The sequence below is a fragment of the Sebastes fasciatus genome, chromosome 21, assembly GCF_043250625.1.
Source record: "Sebastes fasciatus isolate fSebFas1 chromosome 21, fSebFas1.pri, whole genome shotgun sequence".
In the NCBI taxonomy this organism is placed as follows: Eukaryota; Metazoa; Chordata; class Actinopteri; order Perciformes; family Sebastidae; genus Sebastes; species Sebastes fasciatus.
The window spans coordinates 25,400,639-25,422,528 of NC_133815.1; the positions used below are offsets into that span (position 1 = coordinate 25,400,639).

At 41.8% G+C, this 21,890-nt stretch overlaps 1 protein-coding gene and 1 pseudogene across 1 annotated transcript in view; both read right to left on the bottom strand.

Moving 5' to 3' along the window:
• LOC141759718 (uncharacterized) overlaps positions 1–21,890 on the bottom strand; it is a 111,621-nt gene that overhangs the window by 15,962 nt on the left and 73,769 nt on the right. The window contains exon 16 of the mRNA XM_074622021.1: positions 477–647. Within this exon, the coding sequence (XP_074478122.1) occupies positions 477–647 (171 nt within the window). The remainder of the gene's footprint in view (positions 1–476; positions 648–21,890) is intronic.
• Positions 3,206–15,486, bottom strand: LOC141759723 (protein NLRC3-like; annotated as a pseudogene).

Below are 21,890 nucleotides of genomic sequence, written 5' to 3' on the forward strand. Positions count from 1 at the left end.
TGTGAAAAACACTGCTTGTATGATCTATTGATTTTTAGAAATTCTGAATCTTAGAAAGCAGAATAGGAGCAACAGTCTGGAAACAGAAATGCTTTCCATTCTCTTTTCTTTTTTCCATACTCATCCAGACCTGTAAATTAAGAAAATCAAATTCCATACTGCGTAGGAACCCTGAATATTAGTTCAGAGGATCTTCTGTATCCAGATGTGACCATTTACCAACAATGATAAACATTCATTTGCTTAACAAATGGAACAGTGGACATTTTCTACAGTTTCTTTAAGAAACACAAATCTTTTGTGACTGCAGACTAAATTTAGTTAAAGAAACATGAAATATGAAGAAAAGGACATTAACAACTTTATGGAGAAAAGGACATTAACAAATTTATGGATGTAAGTTATGTTTGTACATAAATTAGGTTCAATTGTTAATTAAACAAAAGATCTATAACAGTAACAGAGTCTGAACTGACCTCAGAGTCTCCAGTCTACAGTCTGGACACTTCAGAAAACCACACAGCTTCACTCCTGACTCCTGCAGGTCGTTTTTACTCAGATCCAGCTCTCTCAGATGGTAGGGGTTGGACTTCAAAGCTGAGGCCAGAGAATCACAGCTGATCTCTGACAACTTGCAATCACTCAATCTGAATAAAGAAGAAATGATGAAGATGAAAATAACTTTATAATCCAATCAGATGTGTTCAGGTTTTAAATGTGTAGCTCAACATTACTATGTCCTAATCAATGATCTTTTCCCTAAAATGAGTAGAGTGACTTTGTCATTGTGTTATTGTGGATCATCATAATGTCAGCCTTCTGCAGACCTCATCCAAATGTCACCACAACATTCATACACCTATTCATGTCAACACACATCAATAACATGCTGCTGATCTCTGTCAAGTCTGGAGTTAGAGGATCAATATTAAATCAGACTTGTTGGACTTCATTACTTAATTTATTACATGGCCTTCTTCTCACTGTATCTGGTAGCTTAGTAGGTTTATGTCATTTACAGGAAAGGTCCACATTTGTACAAGTGTGTCTATAAACAACAGCCACATGTCATATGTACATTAAAAGAGTTATTGGTGGCAGTAATCATTCCTCCTGTGAAGTGGCCCTTTCATAACACAACTACACTGTAAGAAATGACTTCAGAAGTTCAACTGAAACTAATATGAAGATTCAGCAGTCTGAGTCCGATAGATTAAAGTTACAGACTGTTTAGTACCGAATTCCCTCTTTGAGTTACTAATCCTTCTGCAGCTCAATAAGGAACCTGTCAAACACAACATGACTGGATACATACTAAGGCTGGGCAATATATCCATATTATATCGATATCGTGATATGAGACGAGATATCTTCTTAGATGTGGATATCGTAATATCTAGGGCTGTCAAAGTTAATGCGAAAATCTTTTTTCTTTAGCGCATTAACACAATCGATCATCCGGAGGTTGTAGCCGCTCAGTTTTAAAGCTAGAGTGAAGATGATGATGATGAAGATGGTATCATAGGAAACTAGAAACCTGATGAATCCATCAGTACCAACCATGTCATACTAGCCTGTCATGAAGGAGGTTAAATAACGCTCCAATCTTGCGCTAAATTTTGGTGATTAAAAACTGTCATGTCCATTTTCAAAGGTGTCCCTTGACCTCTGACCTCCAGATATGTGAATGTAAACGGGTTCTATGGGTATCCATGAGTCTCCCCTTTACAAACATGCCCACTTTATGATAATCACATGCAGTTTGGGGGCAAGTCATAGTCAAGTCAGCACACTGACACACTGACAGCTGTTGTTGCCTGTTGGGCTGCAGTTTGCCATGTTATGATCTGAGCATATTTTTTATGCTAAATGCAGTACCTGTGAGGGTTTCTGGACAATATCTGTCATTGTTTGTGTTGTTAATTGATTTCCAATAATACATATATACATACATTTGCATAAAGCAGCATATTCGTCCACTCCCATGTTGATAAGAGTATTAAATACTTGACAGATCTCCCTTTATGGTACATTTTGAACACGTTAAAAATGTGTGATTGATTTGCGATTAATCGTGATTAAATATTTTAATCGATTGACAGCCCTAGTAATATCGTGATATTGAATAAGTGTTGTCTCTTCCTGGTTTTAAAGGCTGTATTACAGTAAAGTGATGTCATTTTCTGAACTTACCAGACTGTTCTAACTGTTTTATTATTTGTGATTTACACTTCACGGTCATGAGATCCACATTACTGATGATTATTTATCAAAAGCACCAATGGTCAACCCTACAATATCGTCGCAATATCGACATCGAGATATTTGGTCAAAAGTATTGGGATATTTGATTTATTCCAAGTCACCCAGCCCTAATACATCTAACTCAGACTGCTGAAGCCTCCGATTACTTTAAGATCAACTTAACAGGTCATTTTACACAGAACAAGACTGTGGATTTAGTCCTCATCTCGTAACAATCAGGTTATACGGGGATTGCTTCACAGACAGACGGAATGATGACAGACATTAATAACTCTTTGAATGTAGATATGAACATGTGAGTATTGTATTCAAATAGACTTGAACAAAATATGAACCTGCAAAGATGTTTCTGATGCCGAATATTTATTTGATTTTTGCTTCAAATAATTAGACAATGCTGACATGAAAACAGAGCACAGTTAGATCTGCTGTCAAAAAGAACGCGGGAATAACTTAGAACCATAGAAACCTCTGATTAGATGTCGTTCATAATCATCACTTATGTGCCTTTAAGTTGGTGCAATACGTGTTTGTTGAAGAGTGCTGCACCTTTAGACATGTTCAGGTAGAGTGCTATAGGAATGAGTCCTAAAACCCAGAAATGAGTTAGCAATTTATTACTTCCTGTTCCCTCGTCTGAAAGTCAATGGGTTGTTTGAATGTGTTTTTAGTTAGATATCTGAAATAAGGTCTGTGGTTAAAGGTCCAGGGTGTAGGATCTGGCGGTATCTAGCGGTGACGTAAGGAGATTGCAACCGACTGAAGCCTCTCCTGTGTGCCAAGCATGTTGGAGAGCTACGATGGCCGACGTGAAAACGTGAATGTCCCTCTCTAGAGCCATCTGGAGCAGAGCCAGTGTGTAGAGAGTGTGTGTACAAACTACATAAGCTACTGTCAGTGAACTGACCTCAGAGACTCCAGTCTGCAGTTTGAACTCTTCAGTCCAGCTGACAGCAGTTTCACTTTTGAATCATACAGATAGTTGTCACTCAGGTCCAGCTCTCTCAGATGGGAGGGGTTGGACTTCAGAGCTGAGGCCACAACTTCACAATGAGTATCTGAGAGTCCACAGCCAGAAAGTCTGTCATGACATAAAATTTACAAAATATATTATTATGAAAGAGGACAGTTTATATTTACTTCATGCATTTGATGACTTAACAGTTTGACATATACTTCTTTGAATAACATTTGCACCTCACATCAGTGGTTCAGCTAATCGTATCTCACTGTTTGACATGAAACAATAATTCTCATCATTCTCTCTCAAACCTGCTGACTTTTAGTCTTTGTTTTTCTTTAATCTTGCAGATAGAGAGATAACATGTAGTTACACTGAGGCTTCCATAATGTCCAGTCTGTCAGTGTGATCTGTTCCTAGGTCTGTCTCCACAAAGTTAGCATCAGGCCTTCTTGATGATAAAAGAATTTTTAAAACTCAGTGAATAAGTAATAATAACACAGTTGATAAAGATGACCTCTCTTTTTTAGCTACCTGCTGCTGTCAGGTTCACGTCCATAAATGGGAAAATTCAGTGATCTGATGTGTTTAGTTTATGCTTCACATAGACACGGTCTTGCATGCAAACTAACCATCTTTTCTAACCCACTGCATATCTAACACACATAAAGATCACATACAGAAACTGTGAATTAGTTAAACATAAACATACAGCTTCAGATAATCTTAACCCCACATCACCCCCCTCTCTGTCCTTCTTCTCAGAAGAACAAAGAGGTCATGTGGTGACATGCTGATGGCCATCTTTGATTCCGCCATCTTTGATTCAGCCATCTTTGTAGTTTTACAGTGCCCGCCATCTTGTTTGTAGGCCATACAGACATTTTGAGACAAGAACCCATCTTGTTTCCCCCCCCCCCTCTCTCTCTTTCACACACACACACACACACACACACACACACACACTTTGTTTGGTTTGTTTAGTTTAGTTATTTAGTTAGATTAATATTGTGTTTTAAACCTTTATTATCTTGTAAATAAATGTTTGTGGAATATACATGCTGGTCTCTTTTTAATGTTGCACAAGAGTGAATAATGCCAACCTCTGCTATGTCAAGAACTCCGATATCCTTCAACCTTTACTATCTATTTTGGTTATAGTTATTAATTTAATTATTAATCAACGTTCCAAATTGATAGTTTAGCATATATAATGAGACTATATTAACGTTTTGGTCATTGGTCCCTGATTCCAGGGTGGTGCCCCGTTTATTATTAATGTTTATTGATAATCTTTATTAATATTAATAATTATATTATTATTTATTAATTAATTTGCTAATAACCAAAACCTACCAAAGTAGAACCCCTACACAAATAATACTAAACTAATACTAATACTACTATACTACTACTACTATACTATACTAATACTACTATACTAACACTACTATACTAATACTACTATAATACACTACTATACTAATACCACTATACTAATACTACTATACTAACATTACTATACTAATACTACTATAGGCTACTATTACTAGTATACTACTATACTAATACTACTATACTATACTACTATACTAATACTACTATACTATACTACTATACTAATACTACTATGCTAATCACAACAGAGTGACATTCAGAGCATATTAGCCTACTGACAGCAACCGTTAGCGCGTTAGCAATGTGGCTAGCAGACTTTATGCTAACAAACAGAACACATAACAATATAAACTCAAGGCACCAAGTGTAACTCCGTACTCACTTATTGGTGAACGCACACATGCCTGGATGGCTTATAGATGATAACTCTGTATGAACAGCCTCAAAGTCCTGTGTCGTCTTCTCTCTCCATTTCCACCGCAAACTAAAAATGAAAGTCAGAATGCTACGTCCTCCGCGCAGCGATGGGCTCATAAACGTTACATTAGTGGCCCACATGGAGCTGGACATGTGTGTCAAATTTCAAGTAAATCAGACTTACGGTGTGAGGGGTGTGGCCTTTCCAAAATCACGCGTTTGGCCGTTAATTACAGCGCCATCATGTGGCCGATTAGGGTCATATTTCTTGAGAAGCATTTGCACATCATTTCCAGTTATTGGGCCAAGTTTCATATTTCTAGCTCATGGCAATTTGAGCCGCGGCATAAGACAACAAATAATAAGAAATCAGCAAAAACTTACCCCTTCGGGGCTTGAACCCTAATAATAATTTTTACAGTTTGAATAGGGCCTTTGCTGGCCCGACGTTGTCGGTGCTCGGGCCCTAATAATAATTCCTACAGTTTCAATACGGCTTTCGCTGGCCCGACGTTGTCGGTGTTCGGGCCCTAATTAAAGCTGCAAGCAGCGATGAACGGCCCCTCGCACCTTCCCGCGCGTTGGGGGTACCGGCGGGACGCCGATTGATGCTGCCAGGAAAAATTAAACCGGAACTCTGATTGCAATGACGCAATGCCACAAGACTCTACGACAAACGGTTCATGAGTTATAAAAGGGGGTGTAGCTGATGTGTAGGGGGTGGGATAACAATACCAACTTAACAGGAATTCTCTGCTGAGTGATATGACACCTCCCACAAGAGTCTAGGTAAAATGGTTCATGATTTATGAAAGGGGGCGTGGCTAATGTATTGGGGCGGGGCTATGAATCTACATTGACATGAAAATTACCTCAGGCCTGGACCACCATCATGGCTGAGCAATTTGGAGCAGATTTGACAAAGTATGCTGAAGTTACAACAACTTCCTGTTTCATGGCGAATCACGCCAAATGGCCTCCTGCCACTGACTTCCTGTTGAGTTTTGAGCATACCTCCAAGTGCGTCTCCACGTTACATCTGTCTGCCAAATTTCATACATGTAGGTGAATCTGGAGCGAGAGGCTCAATTTTTTCAACTTTCTAGGGGGCGCTAGCGAGCCATTTTGCAACACCCAAGCCCCTCAAAATATAATTTTTTTTTAAGTGTACAAAGTTTAACAACTTTTTGAGCATGTTAAGGCCCTCAAAAAGGCAATTCATTTTAAGAATAATATTAATTCTTACAGTTTCAATAGGGCCTTAGCTGGCTCGACGTTGTCGATGCTCGGGCCCTAATAAATACAGTGGAAATCAGTGTGGAGGCAACAGAAATTAGTTTTTTTATTTTTGGTCCAGGTTCATTAAAGGTGCAACATGGAAGATCTGTCCATAATTTTAGTTCAAAACAGTAAAAGAATTAACTAACATTATCAAAGGAATGTGAAGAAGTACCAGTTTTGACGTTATGCCAAAAACATCAATGTATTGTGCTGCAGAGATATCTACAGCCAACCAGCAAAGTCCGGCCCCGACTTTCTTGTAGCCGTGACTTGGGTGTGTGATGCAACTATGTCATGGCAGGTGTATTGTTCAAGACTCAAGGAGGTGCAATGTCGAGTGTGAAGTTTTTTGTATGAGCGGTTCTCGAGAAAGCTGCAAGCAGCAACACCACAAGCCAAGCATTCAGCCCGTTCTGAACAGACATGCTCTGAGCGGTCGCTGTACTGTCTGGATTAAATTGGAAGTGACAGAAACGAGAAAACAAAACCCCAGCACCAGGGCTCTGATCCCAGGACCGCCCCGACTCCCTGCCGGATCAGCAAACGTTCTGTTGCTGCCGTTACACCGGTTAGACCCAGCTCCACCAGCCAGCTGATCTTTGTTTTTTTCATTTGTTTTATCAGGTTCACATGTCGTCTCCATCACCCAAAAATATAAATAAGAAAAAACTATAAAATATAACAATTATTAGAAATAAATAGAATAAGTGTTCATTAACTTAACGGCTAGAAACACAACCTACTGAAACATTTTTTAACTCCGCATTTGAACAGCTCAAGAACATGTGTGAAAAAATACAACTGATATATTTATGTAATAAACACGTGGAACACTTATAAGAATATTATATTTTAAGAATAATTTATAGTATGTATATTGGAAGAACTAAACTACTAATCTACACTGATCTATAAAGTTAATCACATCTGGACTTACAGAGCTTTTCTGCAGTTCGTCACAGCTGGAATCAGTCTCCGTTGTCCCTCCTCTGATGTGTTGTACTTCTTCAGGTCCAACTCATCCAGAACCTCCTCTGACATCTGCAGCATGTAGGCCAGAGCTGAGCAGTGGATCACAGAGAGTTTCTTCTCTGATCTGTTCTCTGACTTCAGGAACTCTTGGATCTCCTGATGTACCGAGTGGTCGTGTATCTCCGTCAGACAGTGGAAGATGTTGATGCTTCTTTCAGGACAGGTTTTATACATGTCCATCCCCTTCAGGTTCTTGATGATTCTCTGGATGATTTCTGGACTGTTGTCTGTCCGACCCAGCAGACCTCCTAAGGGCCTCTGGTTGGACTCCAGAGAGAGGCCATGAAGGAAGCGAACAAACAGGTCCAGGTGGCCACTTTTACTTTCAAGGGATTTCTCCATGGCTCTCTTCAGGAAGACATCCAAAGATGAGCAATGGTCATTCTCGCTGTCATCACGCTCATCATCATCATCCATCTCCTCATCATATTCTTCTCTCAGGAAGGCCTCCAGTACCTCTGTGTTCCTGTCTGTGTAACAGTGGAACATGTAGACTGCAGCCAGAAATTCATGAACGCTCAGGTGAACAAAGCAGTAGACTGTTTTCTTGAAGATCACACGCTCTCTTTTGAAAATCTCTGTACAAACTCCTGAGTACACCGAGGCCTCTGTGACATCAAGACCACACCGCTCCAGGTCTTCTTGGTAGAACATGTTTCCTTTCTCCAGATGTTCAAACGCCAGCCTCCCCAGCTTCAGAAGAACTTCCCTGTCAGCCTTAGTCAGCTTCTGTGGACTCGTCTCATGTCCCTCACCGTACTTCTGCTTCTTCCTCTTTGTCTGAACCAACAGGAAGTGTGAGTACATGTCAGTCAGGGTCTTGGGCAGCTCTCCTCTCTGGTCTGTAGTCAACATGTCGTCCAGAACTTTAGCAGTGATCCAGCAGAAGACTGGGATTAGACACATGATGTGGAGGCTCCTGGATGTCTTTATGTGTGAGATGATTCTACTGGACAGCTCTTCATCACGGACTCTCCTCCTGAAGTACTCCTCCTTCTGGGCGTCAGTGAAGCCTCGTACTTCTGTTATCCTGTCAACACATTCATCAGGGATCTGATTGGCTGCTGCAGGTCGGGAAGTTATCCAGACGAGAGCTGAGGGAAGCAGATTCCCCTGGATGAGGTTTGTCAACAGCACGTTGACTGATGACTTCTGGGTGACAGACAAAACCTTGTTGTTGTTGAAATCCAGTGAGAGTCTGCTTTCATCCAGGCCGTCAAAGATGAACAGAACTTTACAGACAGCAAGCTTCTCTGCTGTGACCTTCTGTAATGTTGGATGGAAAACATGGAGCAGCATGAGAAGACTGTACTGCTCATCTCTGATCAAGTTCAGCTCCCTGAACGAAAGTGGAACCACCAGACTGACATCTTGGTTCTCCAAGCCCTCTGCCCAGTCCAGAGTGAACTTCTGCACTGAGAAGGATTTTCCAATGCCAGCGACGCCATTCGTCAGAACGACTCTGATGTGTCCCCGTTGGTCAGGTAAGGCTTTAAAGATGTTGTGGCACTTGATTGGAGCGTCATGGAGGATCTTCTTCTTGGAAGCTGTCTCAAGCAGCCTCACCTCATGTTGGGTATTAACCTCTTCACTCTGTCCCTCTGTGATGTAGAGCTCAGTGTAGATCTTGTTGAGGAGGGTTCTACTTCCTGTTTTATCCCTTTTAATTCCATCCTCTGTCACACATTCACATATTTTCTTCAGACTGATCTTATGTTTATCTACAACCTCCTGCAGAACCCTATCTGCTGAAAGAGAAGGAAAAAAGTTTGAGACAAAACAGAGAAACTTATTTTAATTGCCAACATGAAAATAATCAATATAAGAACCTATAAGAAGTAAAGGTTATAAAGTCATAATCCCTTTTTGAAGTCAAAACTAATGTCAACGTGATTTTTACATTTATTGTTTATAGTTTATATTTGTAAAGAGAAGCATCAGAAATGCTCCTTTTCCTCTCAGCCTCTGACTGTGTGTTGGTGTACATGTTTGATTGACAGCAGAGGAGTGGTGCCTCAGCTGCTCGCCAGCAGCTCTTCATCTAAACAGCTCACTGTGGATGTTCCTACCTCCCTGTAATATTTAAACCTCATCAAATAATGCAGAATATGTTCTTGTCTTGTTGACCAATACACTGCGTTACCTAAAGCTGCTTCAAAATAAAAGCCCCCCGCTGGTGGAGGACTATTATATGAAGCAGAAGGAGATGTTGAGTTTTCAGCTGTAAATAAATTAACCTCTGATGTGACTACAGCTCAGTTCAGTTTGTCCAGCAGTAGAAGTGCATGTATTCATAATTTGGCACAACGCAGAACAGAAAACAGCAAAAGACAAAGTAAACAAATGTGCTGAAATCTGAAACTTACCAGCTGAGTGCAGACAGTGTTTTGTTAGCAGAGGAACTGAAGTGACAGGACCCTGTTAAACATCTAAACTAACCAATGTTGATATTAGATATTATATCATGACACTTTTTAAGATGTTTAATGTGCTGCAACTGACGAGCTAATTAGCCCTCTACCGTAGCCTGAAAACTGATATTAGCAGTGCAGCTTTCCTCAGTGGGTGTTTGTTTGGTCGCTTGTTCAACGTGTTGCTCTACAGGAACAGACATGTGTTTGTAAGTTAGAGAAGGACACTTTAGCAGGAAAGCTAATGTGGGCTGTTGTTCAAAGTCTGTGGCTCTTGTTGTGTCTCAGGCTGCTGTCTGGCTGTTAGTCAGTGTGACTGTCTGTCTGTGATAGAACAGTGATGTTGTTGCTTCACACACAGTTTAATAGTTCTCCATCTGCATGTATGCAGATGGAAAACAAACAGCATTCTGATTGTTAATGCAAAGACGGAGTGCTATCATAAAAACAAAACATAAAAATATAAAATTATTTCTTTTGGGATCAGATTCAGTAAGGAAGTGATGCATAGCAGATATGTATGGTGGAGCAGATCTTAAACAGTTGTCACAACAATAGTCAGTGTATTAAAACAATAAGTTCTGTTTCCAGACATGAAGACATCAGCAGACCGATCTATAGTCTTACTTTGTACAGTGCCGGTCTGACTGGCTGTCTGAGGTCCAGGTCTTGTTCTGGATCTGGACATCAGCTCCTCCGTCTTCTCTCTGTGGAGACATTACTTTATTACTAAAATGATTTGTTGATTGTTGGTGAAAAATATCAAGACTTGGCCGATTATGTCTAGAAGCTCAGATGGTCACAGAGAAGAGTTAAAGTGTTGTTACTTTTCTGTTTGAATTCAGCATTCAGTCTGTGATGAAAATGATCCTTTATTTTAACTCTCCTGATTTAATAAACAAGAATCAGCTGCTTTTCCTGTCTGACTGTGTTATTGAACATTTAGTGATCTGACTGAAGTTTGTTTATTAAAGAGGAACAACGGCCATTTTTAAAACATTATTATCATTTTGGAGGCTAAATAACTTTATAAACTATATAACTATATAAAAATATTGCAACTTGCTCATGTATGCACATATTGAGAGGACGCTCTGGAAAACCACAAGGTGGCAGTGTCATCACGGTAAACAGTGACTGCCTGTCAGTGGTGATATGAATGGAGTATTGAATTTCAACAACCTTTGCAATATAAATAAACATGCTGTTACTTTCTGAATTTATTTTATTTGTTAACAATAAACACTTATAAAACAGGGCAACTGTGTCAGACCTCTCTGACTTCTTTAGTCTTCCAGTAGTTATTAAATGTTGTTGAAATTCTATACTCCATATTATCACCACTGAGGTGACTGAACTGAGGTTAGAAGTGGTCTAAATATTGAGGTAGACCAACAGTCTAAGACACACAGCATGTAACACTGGTGTTCTTGGTGTTACTTCTTTAATATCACTATGTTTTCTGCCACTTTCTACTGTCAACTATCAAATGAAGGCATGAATTCAAATATTCTAAGAAACAGAAGTGGTACAATCTACATTTGACCATTTCATGCACTTTGTTTTGTCAGCAGATACTTTTACACCAGAGATGTTTGTTCTTGACCTTCAGAAACAAGATGTGGTGCAGAGAATCTAAGCTCAAATGTCCACATAATAATGATCCAAAGCTTTCAACTGAAATCTCTGAATCATTAGTAAGTGGACCTTAGAGCAGATTTTTCCTTCACCATATTTTACATATGTAGTGAAAGAACAAACTCAAACCGTCAACACATATAATCAAGGTGAGTAAATATTTTCTACAGATGCTTTTTCTCACCACATGATGCACAATTACGATGTGCACTGATTCAAGATGACACCCAGTAGGTCATAACAGCTGATTCTAGGAGGAGTCAAACCCACTAAATATTTTGAGGACAAATATGAGAAACTGAATTACACATTTGAAGCTCATTCTTCCAGATTTTGAATAGTTGCAGATCTTTAGACCATTTCACAGTTGTAAACGTAAATATTCCAGATGTGTCCCCGTTTATTTCCTGTTGCAGTGGATCTGAATGAAAACATGATTTAAATTGATGACAAATTGTGAAATGGAGGTTATCGGGTGTTTTGCTACAGAAATACCATCAGTAGTTTGTGGCTATGAAACCCAGACTAAGATCCATCTTAGTTTGAAATAGTATCTGCACTAATAGTTCTGCATCAGGAATATAAATATTTTAGCATAACATTTAGTCTTCATCCTCAATGCATCATCATCCATCAGGTCAGTTTACAGTAAAAACAGTCTCTTACTTTGTGTCTGAGGGTCCAGGTTCATTAAAGAAGTCCTGAGGATCCTCTTTGGACCAGTCACTCTTCATAGACAGATAGCTGGGTACTGGAGACTCTGCTCTCTGTCTGAACTGAACTCTGCAAACACCAAGATGATTTTATTCATATCACATGAATCCTTGATAAATTCTCTGATGACAAAGACATTTCAGTAGCTCTAAACACACAAACTACTGCTACTGTCAATAATGTGGTTTAAAAGTTTGTATTAGTCCTCTTAGATTACAGCTTTTCTGGGTGACTGACAGCTGTCACAGATGCAATGAGGAAGAATGCACAAATTAAAGCCCTCCTCCAGTGTATTTTGGTATTTCTATAATATTTCATATTTATTTGAGTCATTTCCTGACTAAGTTGATTAGCCACACTCTTCGCCAATTTTTTATTTGACAAATAACTTAATTTTGTGCTAAAAATTAAACAAACTGAGGGTTTTCATTTTATTTTATAGTTTCCTCCACCTTAGTTTAGTGTGTTTATTTTCACAATGGCATTTGTGAGTGCCGAGAACAGTTGCAATCAACGTAGTGGATTACACAAAATCCCACCGTCGGAATTAAGACAACACACTGACTGTCTCTCTCACTCGCTCTCTTCTTTACCGTCTCCTCCTTCTGGACATAAATAACGGAAAACAGCCGATGCTGTTTTGGAGGTTTGCGGGCCTCTAACAGGTCCGAACGACGCGGAGAGCAACTTTCAGTCCAAGAGAAAACAAGACAAAAAGTCCCGTTAGAGAAATAAACAAATCACAGAGCAGCTTCGTGCGGTGTCGGTGCTGGAGCTGAGGAGAGAGCGGCCGGTACTGGTGCGGCGGTGCAGCTCCTCGGTGCAGCATATTTCTTATTTATATTTTCTTATGATTCCCCTGTTTTATATATTTATATTTATATTTTGAACAGGAGCAAAACATAACCAGAAACTTCACCCAGCGCACGTTACCGGAACAATCTGATCAGAAATCGGTCCAGACTCCAGGTTCTCCTGACGGTTTCTCTCAGGTAAATAATGCTATTTATAGCTCTGTTAGTTAGCTCAGTGTTTACCTTATGCATTAACTCTGTAAACTGTAAATATACACTCTGTTTTACGTCTGTCTTTACAGATCCATCTGTGAGAAATGACCGACAGAATCATCCCAGAGGAGAGCAGACAGCTGAGAGCAGATAGCTCTGTTTACATGGAGATACAGAGCTAATGTTAGCTACATGCTACCGCTATGAGACGGTGTGTAAACACAGCGACCATCAGGGTGGAAAATAGAAGATGTGAAACCGTAGTCAGTTCATTATTTCTGGTCAAAGACACCTGATAAATGTATGGAAGTAATCAGAGTAATGGTGTATTATTTACTGTAGGAGCTGTCTATGTGTTACCATGACTACAGGCCACCGGAGCTCACCGGAGCTTAGCTTACCGGAGCTTGTGTTACCATGACTACAGGCCGGTTAACGTTACACTCACCGGAGCTCACCGGAGCTGAAAGACTTTATCCTGTACCATGTCAACATAACTGCAGGTGGAATGATTAAAAATGCTGTGTATAATTAATATTGTCATCTGTCTACTCAAATAAAGTTTGACTGTGAAACAGAAATGTGTTGTGTTGCTTAGTCACTACTACCTGTACTCTTCTACATGCATGACATCAAATATATATAATATATAAATATCAGCTGTTTAAACAGTGTAATTACATAAAGCCTTTGTGAAAGAACATGTTATATTTAGATGATGGGAGTACATTTGCTCATATTAACGAGGTGGACTGAGAGTCAGGCTGTGGGCGGGGTCACCTCGCTGGAGGTACTGACCACGGTTCTCTACCGTTCCACCAGGAAACCCTTATATGGCTTGCAATTCGATAATGACAAGAGTAGGAAAAGCTGCGCAGCGCTTTTCCACACCCATTTCCGGATAAATGGAGGAGGGAAAAAAGAGAGGATGGTCTTTTATGATACTATGGTGACCTGTAGACACACTGGGGACAGATATTGATGTTTAAAAGACATGGAAAAGTGCATTTTGCATAATAGGTGATCTTTAAAGAAGGCGCTTCATTGAGCTGTGAGTGCGACTACAAACAGAGTTCACTCCACCACAGAGTGGGAGGGTGGAGGGGCCGGATTGGAACTGGGCCGCTGAGCGTGAACCAAAAACACAGGAAGTAAAACTGGCTGGAGGGGGGTTGGGCTTTGCTTCTCTTTGTGTCGAGAAAAGTCTGTTCAACTTCAGTTAGCAAATACATTTTAGTAGAAATTTTAAAATTGAAACCAAAAATCAACAGAAAGCAGTATTGGTAGAGGAAAGTGAAAATGAGCCCTATAAATGAGTTAGTAGCAGCTCTCTTACTTTGACTCTGAGGGTCCAGGTTCATTACTGAAGTGTAGAGGATCATCTTTAGACTGATCACTCTTCATAAACAGACAGCCAGAGACTAGAGACTCTGCTCTGTCCTCCTCTTCCTCCACACAATCACTCATCTTCTGATCTGAAGTCATCCTGAGAGATAAAAACAGAACACTGAGGTGAGCTCAGAACATTTAACGGAAACCAGTTTGTGCAATAGTCACAGGCAAAACTGAGAGAACAGGAAGTAACACAAAACCTCTCTCTATCTCTCACACACACACACACACACAAAACCTCTCTCTATCTCTCACACACACTCACACACAAAACCTCTCTCTATCTCTCACACACACTCACACTCACTCACACACAGACAGTACAGTACAGTAAAACCACCCAGAACTCCTCCTGGTCACTTTTCTTTAAATCTCTGCTTGTTTTCTTGGCTTACAGCAGGTTTAATGAGTATTATTCAGCCAGTCACGACTTTGTGTTCACAGATGAATCAAACTGTTGAGTTCATTCTAACATTTCTCTCCTCTACAGTCCACAGGGAGGAAACTGACTCAGAGAGTTTGACAGTGAAATAATAAAATGTTGGATTAACACTCACCCTGCTTCAGTCTTCAGCTTTCATCCTTCTGCTCCGTCGACTCGTCTGAGCTGACTGAACTGACTGAACACTTTCACTTTCAGAGTTTCTTCGTTGCTCTCATGAGCCTGGATCACATGGTCAGTGTGGCTCCTCCTCTCTCCACTTACAGGAAATCAGCCGAGTTCATCTGTGACTGTGTTCACAGCCATTTAACATGATATGTTCATAAGAATCTCTCTTGGCTTGAACAGGCTGAATTAACCCTCTGAGGCCCACAATAGACCCATTTTAGTCTTCTTTAGGGGGGTACAGGGGGTATTTAGGGGGAGATAGCACGTCAGCAGTAGATGTCACATAGAAGTGGTGTACATCATCTGAAAGCTGGGAACCTGAAGATTAATTTAAGATGCAGCTCAGCACTGTGTGTCAAGTTGTTCTAGTCATACATCAGAAATAAACATGAATTCATTAATTAAAGTAAATAGTGAAAGTGTATAAGGGTTTATATAATGATAGATATATATGATGCTCATCCTTTAACTCCTCCTCCTCCCAGCGTTCGCTCCTTTAACTCCTCCTCCCAGCCCTCGCTCCTTCAACTCCTCCTCCCATCCCTCGCTCCTTTAACTCCTCCTCTTCCTCCCATCCCTCGCTCCTTCAACTCCTCCTCCCATCCCTCGCTCCTTTAACTCCTCCTCCTCCTCCCGACCCTCGCTCCTTGAACTCCTCCTCCTCCTCCTCCCAGTCCTCGCTCCTTTAACTCCTCCTCCTCCCGGTCCTCGCTCCTTTAACTCCTCCTCCCATCCCTCCCTCCTTTAAATCCTCCTCCCGGCCCTCGCTCCTTTAACTCCTCCTCCCAGCCCTCCCTCCTTTAACTCCTCCTCCCATCCCTCGCTCCTTTAACTCCTCCTCCCAGCCCTCGCTCCTTTAAGTCCTCCTCCCGGCCCTCGTTCCTTTAACTTTAACGAGAGAGCACGTATCACTACGAGAGCGAGAGCAAAGCAGAGCGTTTCTCTATCGAGCGATCACCTGAGTTTTTCAGTGTTTGTTTCCTGCTAAACTCAAATTGAAAATTGAGCTGAACAGGAGAGAGGAATGCAGCAGGAGCCAAACGCCAACATAACGGAGAGAATAAGCCTTTTTACTTGATCTTTTATCTGTTTATTCATTTATTTTAAGCCAACATAGGCATGGCCTTTTAACGAAATTAAGTCACATTCACTCACCTCACTCAGTAGCACTTAGCACATTCTACACTTACCTGTTCTCATTGCGAACGAGCCAGTTCAAAGAGCCGGCTCTTTTAAGTGAACAATAAGAGCCGGCTCCCATCCGAGAGCCGTTTTAAAAAAAAAAAAAAAAATTATTAATTCAAGGCAGAATGATAGGACGATCTTCTCTGCGCCACGGGCACTCCATGCACTGACTGTGACTGAATGTAGTGTTAATGATGTCCGTGCGACCAATCAGGTGATGACAGAGAAGGATCATACCATCAAGCAGGGAGTGCCGGGGGTGCGCGGCGTGCTGACGGTCTACAGGTACAGAGCAAGAGAAAGAGAGAGGAGTGCAGTGCGCGAATAGCAGACAAGATGAGTGACAGTCGGAAACGAAGCAGCATGTAAAATTACGGTATTCTGTAAATTATATGGTTTAGTATAAATATATTGAATAATTTAGGTGATATAAGTGCACACATACTAATCAAAGGTCAAAACAGCGTTAAATTTGGCTGAACTATAAAAGGCAGAAGTGGTAAAACTAAGAGCCGTTTGGGAGCCGAAAGAGCCGGCTCTTCTTGGTAAGCTGAGTCAAATGATCTGGCTCACTAAAAAGAGCCGGAGTTCCCATCACTACACATCACTAAATCATTCTCCAGACATGGATTCTCACTTCCGCATCACGTTCACCCCTCACTCAACACCACCAGTCAGTTCACCAAGCACATCCCATCCCAACAATCACCAACAATCACTTGTTTTACATCAGAAGCCAGTATTTTATTTCCCCCTTCTAAGTCTTTTTTTTTTTTTTTTATGTATTTATTTTTTAATTGCCACTATAACGCTTGTTAGTTTTATCCTCATTTTATTTTATGTATTCAGTCCAGTACTGCAGCCTAGCCAACTGTTTTAATGCTGTTTCCTTGTCCCTCTCCACAACACTGCACTCTGGCATATTAGCCCCATTTAAACACTGTCACAACATTCTGTTCTACTTTTTATTTTATATATTTATACATTTATTTATTTAATTATTCATTTATATATTTTCGCACACACACACACACACACACACACACACACACACACACACACACACACACACACACACACACACACACTAAACACTCATACATCACCCAGTAACCATGGCAACCGGACCCCGATCCAAGGAAGAGATGCAGAACATTTGGACCTCAGCATTTGCACCAGAAAAACAAAAAAATAAACTCTCAATAGAAGGAAAAAGTCTACACCCATCACAAAAACCCCTCTATCCCCCCAAAACCGAAAAACACCAACAAAAAGACCCCAACAGGACCAAACCATCACGGGAACAAGACAACCAGCAGAAACCCAGACAGCCCCAACCTTTACCTGCAAAACCCCCCAAAGACCCACGCCTGTACCGCCGCGAGCAGCTTGCCAACAAATCCAAAACCATCCAAAACCGATCACCCTCAGTAGACAGCTTCATCAAAGAAACCCTCAAGTAACTGGATTCACTACAGCCCATCACACCACCAGGGGGGGCCACTGCACCACAAACTACCAGTCACAAACCACAAGACACCAAAGCACCAAGGGAAACACCAGGGGCCTCATGTTTAAACGGTGCGCACGTACTAAAATGTTCCGTACGCTGTGTTTCACGCTCACGCCGGGATGTATAAAAATCAACGTGACGTGAGAATGTGCGGACCGTGCCGCAAACTCTAGACCAGTCGAGAAAATGTGCGGGCCATCCCGCAAACTGTCATTTGGCAGCGTCAAACTACAAAGTACTGAAACTCGCCAAATGTGTAAAAATATTTTTCCGCTCAATTTACTGAGCTTTGTTTATGAAGTGAGATTAAAAAAAACACATATCTCTTCACTTGTTTGAGCATAATGTTTAACATCAGAAAGGCACAACAAAAGCACATTTAAACTAATTTCCCTGAGATGACATGCCTCAACCACTGTGCCAAAACCAACATCGCAAGTAAACTGGAAAGTTGTCTATGTTTCTGTTACACAGAGATGTTAAAACACGTCAAGGACTGCACACTTGCCGAGGCGCACAGACATCCATGACGCACGGGAAGCGAGGCGCACAGACCCATCTCCCCTGGGAAGAAAAGGAATAAGTCACGTGTGATGCGTTTTGAAGTTGACAAGGTGTAGACAATTAGATGTAGCCTATAAAAGGCTGCGTAAACATGATGACCCGTACTTGGTAAACAATGGCTGCTTTGGCACTGCTGGAGGACATCGCCAATGGCAGAGTTCAGAGGGAGCATGTGTTTAGGGATCCCACTGACCTGTTGGCCCAAGATGAGGAGTGGCTTATGAGCCAATTCAGATTGCCAAGATCGATCATTTTACAGCTCTGTGCTGAACTGGGTCCAGCTTTAGAGAGGCAGACTGCGAGAAATCACGCCTTGCCAGTGCCGATCCAAGTCCTCACCACACTCGGGTTCCTTGCAACAGGAGCTTTTCAAAGGGAGCTGGCTGATCGGTCGAGTATCTCCCAGTCATCGCTGAGCTGCGCCATGCCAGCCGTATTGGACGGCTTCATCCGCAAGTCGCCAAGATACATACGATTTCCCTCCACTGTGGCTGAACAGGCAAACATTAAAGTGCAATTTGCAGCGATGAGCCGATTTCCAAATGTAATCGGAGCGATCGACTGCACTCACAATGCTACAAGGGCACAATCAGAGAATGAATTTGCTTATGTTAACGGGAAGCATTTTCACTCCATAAACGTGCAAGTTATTTGTGATTCGCAAATGTGTCTCACAAATGTTGTGGCACGGTGGCCTGGTTCAACTCATGATTCATTCATCCTGCGGAGTAGTAGTGTTGGGAACAGACTTCAAGCAGGGGCTGTGCAGGATGGTTGGCTTCTAGGTTATGAATACTGTTTGTTGCTCTTGAATATAAACTTGATTCTTAACTGATTTAAACTACTTTAGGGCCGTGCGTAAAACGGCACAGGGACACCTTCAAATGTGTATATGACATGAGATTATGACAATTCTCTCATAGAAATGGTAATCTACAAGACTATTCACAAAATAAATCTCATATTACAGCACATGGCATTAATAACATTCATGATGGTGGGTTTGTAGTATCATTTGAGCATGTGGTTATTATGACTTTAGGTGACCGTGGTTACCCGCTCAAAACTTGGCTCCTCACCCCACTCACCAACCCCCAGACAGCACAAGAGCGGCGATACAATGACGTCCACAGGGACCATAGGGCAGCTGAAAGGTCATTGGTGCTGCTTGGATAGCACTGGCGGTGTCCTGCTATACACACCACAGAAGGTCTGTCGCATTGTGCAAGCATGTAGCGGGCTGCACAATGTGGCAAACCACCGTGGTGTGCCTGTGCCTCGGGGGCTACAGATGGATGAACTGGACCCTGGCCCACTTAACAATGAGCCAAATGCAGCAGCTATACAGCGCTGTTTAGATGTGATACACAGAATGTAAAGCAACGAGGTAAGTTGAGACAAACATTTATTTTTTAACAAGGTCTTTTAATGTGTGGCTTATCTCACCAAGAACGTCATTCATTTGTTTTAATCGGTTTCATATATCCTTCATTGTATTTACAATTTCTTTCTGTGACTCCAGCACAGCGTTGGTGAGGACGCGGCCAGACCGGCGCCCCTCAACAGTCGAGGCCAGCAGATCCGTGCGCCTCTGGGAGCGCACGGTCAGCTGCTGTGGAGACGCTGGCCTAAGATCCATGGCTTCCCTCTCCTCCTCCGGACTCTGCCTGGCTCAGGTTGGCGGATGGAGATGCACACCTGACGCTGCACTCCCCAGTTTCCACATTATCTATGACAATAAAGGACATTACTCTCTGTAACTCGATGTCTCCAGCCTGCTTCTTAAAGTGGAATGTAACATGTGACTAACAGATGTGATGTTTCACGTGGCGTTTGAATTCAGCAGCAAGGTTTGAGTCATGCTGTATTTTATGTACTTACCAGGAGTAACACACATATCAGAATCGCCCTCATTTGCCGGCAGGATGCCAGAAAGTGTGGTTTCTCCAATGATGGCAGCCACTCATTCCTCGTGTAGCGTCAGCTCCGGCATTCCTGGGCCCCCCACCTGTGGCTGTAACACTCTGCCGATGCGCAGCTACCCTTCGCTTAACATCGACTTTGATGTCACACGTCTCAGATGTTCAGGAAACCACCACCACAAACAATGCAACAAGGACAGAACAGACTGTAAATGTGCCAACTGCGGCGGCAAGCACCCCTCCATCTCCAAACACTGCCCCACCTACCTATCCCTCACCACCGCAGCATCAAGAAGCTCCCGACTTGAATACACTTAATGATACATGTGTTTAAATGAACACACGGAGGTATTAATGAATGAATGAATTTATTGTTGATATATGTCAGTGGGGTGAGGCTGGTGTACAGGGTGTTTTGCAGGGTGTTTTGCAGCGGGGACGCGGGGCACTTCCTCCTCCTCGTTCTCCTGGAAAACACCAAAATAGATATTAAAACACACTTCTAATTATACCCCAGTAGTGTAAGTGTACAGGTAATGTAGATGAAAGATGATAGCTTCACGTATATTAACATTAAAACAGTCAATAACATGCCAAACTTACCTGTGCCTGTTTCCGTTTCCCAAGGTGTGCGGGTGAAAGAGAGCCCCGGGGACTCGCGCCCTATTAATAGTTGCGGGAGGGCGAAACCAGTGGGACGTGGGTAGAGGGGAGTTCGGCGGGACTGTTTTATATGTATTTATTCAAGGGTAATATTTATTGATATTTAATGAAGATATTTAGGTGGGTGTATATATTTATTAAGAGGCTTTATATTTGGGAAATGGTTTTATGTACATAGATTGTGTGTGGTATTATATATGGGAAATGGTATGTTGAGGGGAGTATAAAGGCTGGTGAATTTAAGTCCATTTGGGGAATACCAAAGTGGAGGCAACATGTGTGACGGGTGTTGTAAAAGAGAAATAAATTGCTTCTGAAATGCTATCCAGTTGTGGACTGATCCTCATTTCCTCCTTGACCGCTCGGGGATTCTAAAAAGCACTTAGTTAAACCGGTGACGTCGGTGATATTTTTCAGGCCATATAAGGGTTTCCTGGTGGAACGTAGAAGAAGCTCCAGCTAGGTGACCCCGCGCACAGAGTTGCTGTTGAATTTGCTCGCTATAATCACAGACAAGCAAAGCATGCTCCTACTTCTGTTAGTCTGCAAGAACCAGCAGAAAAGTCTTCATGTACTCCCATCATCTGAGGACGTGAAGACCCAGTGGATTCACTTTTGACTGAAATGTCCTCACAGCAACAGTAAAACACACGGGTCAGTAGGCTACAGGATTCACTTCAAACTGAAGCTCAGGATGGATCAGTACCGGCTGTCTTGGACCCACCTTCAATCCTGGAAGCTGGAAGTTTGTCATGTTTAAGTTGTTTTAGTTTCTGTTTATTTAGCAGACTGTTTGCTGACTGGTGTGTCTGTCTGCGTTACAGCTATGATGAGTGTGTGTAGGTTTGATTACCGGAGTTAGTGAGTGGGCGAGCGAGCAGGGATGGAGAGAGAGAGATGCTGTGAGCTCAGAGCAG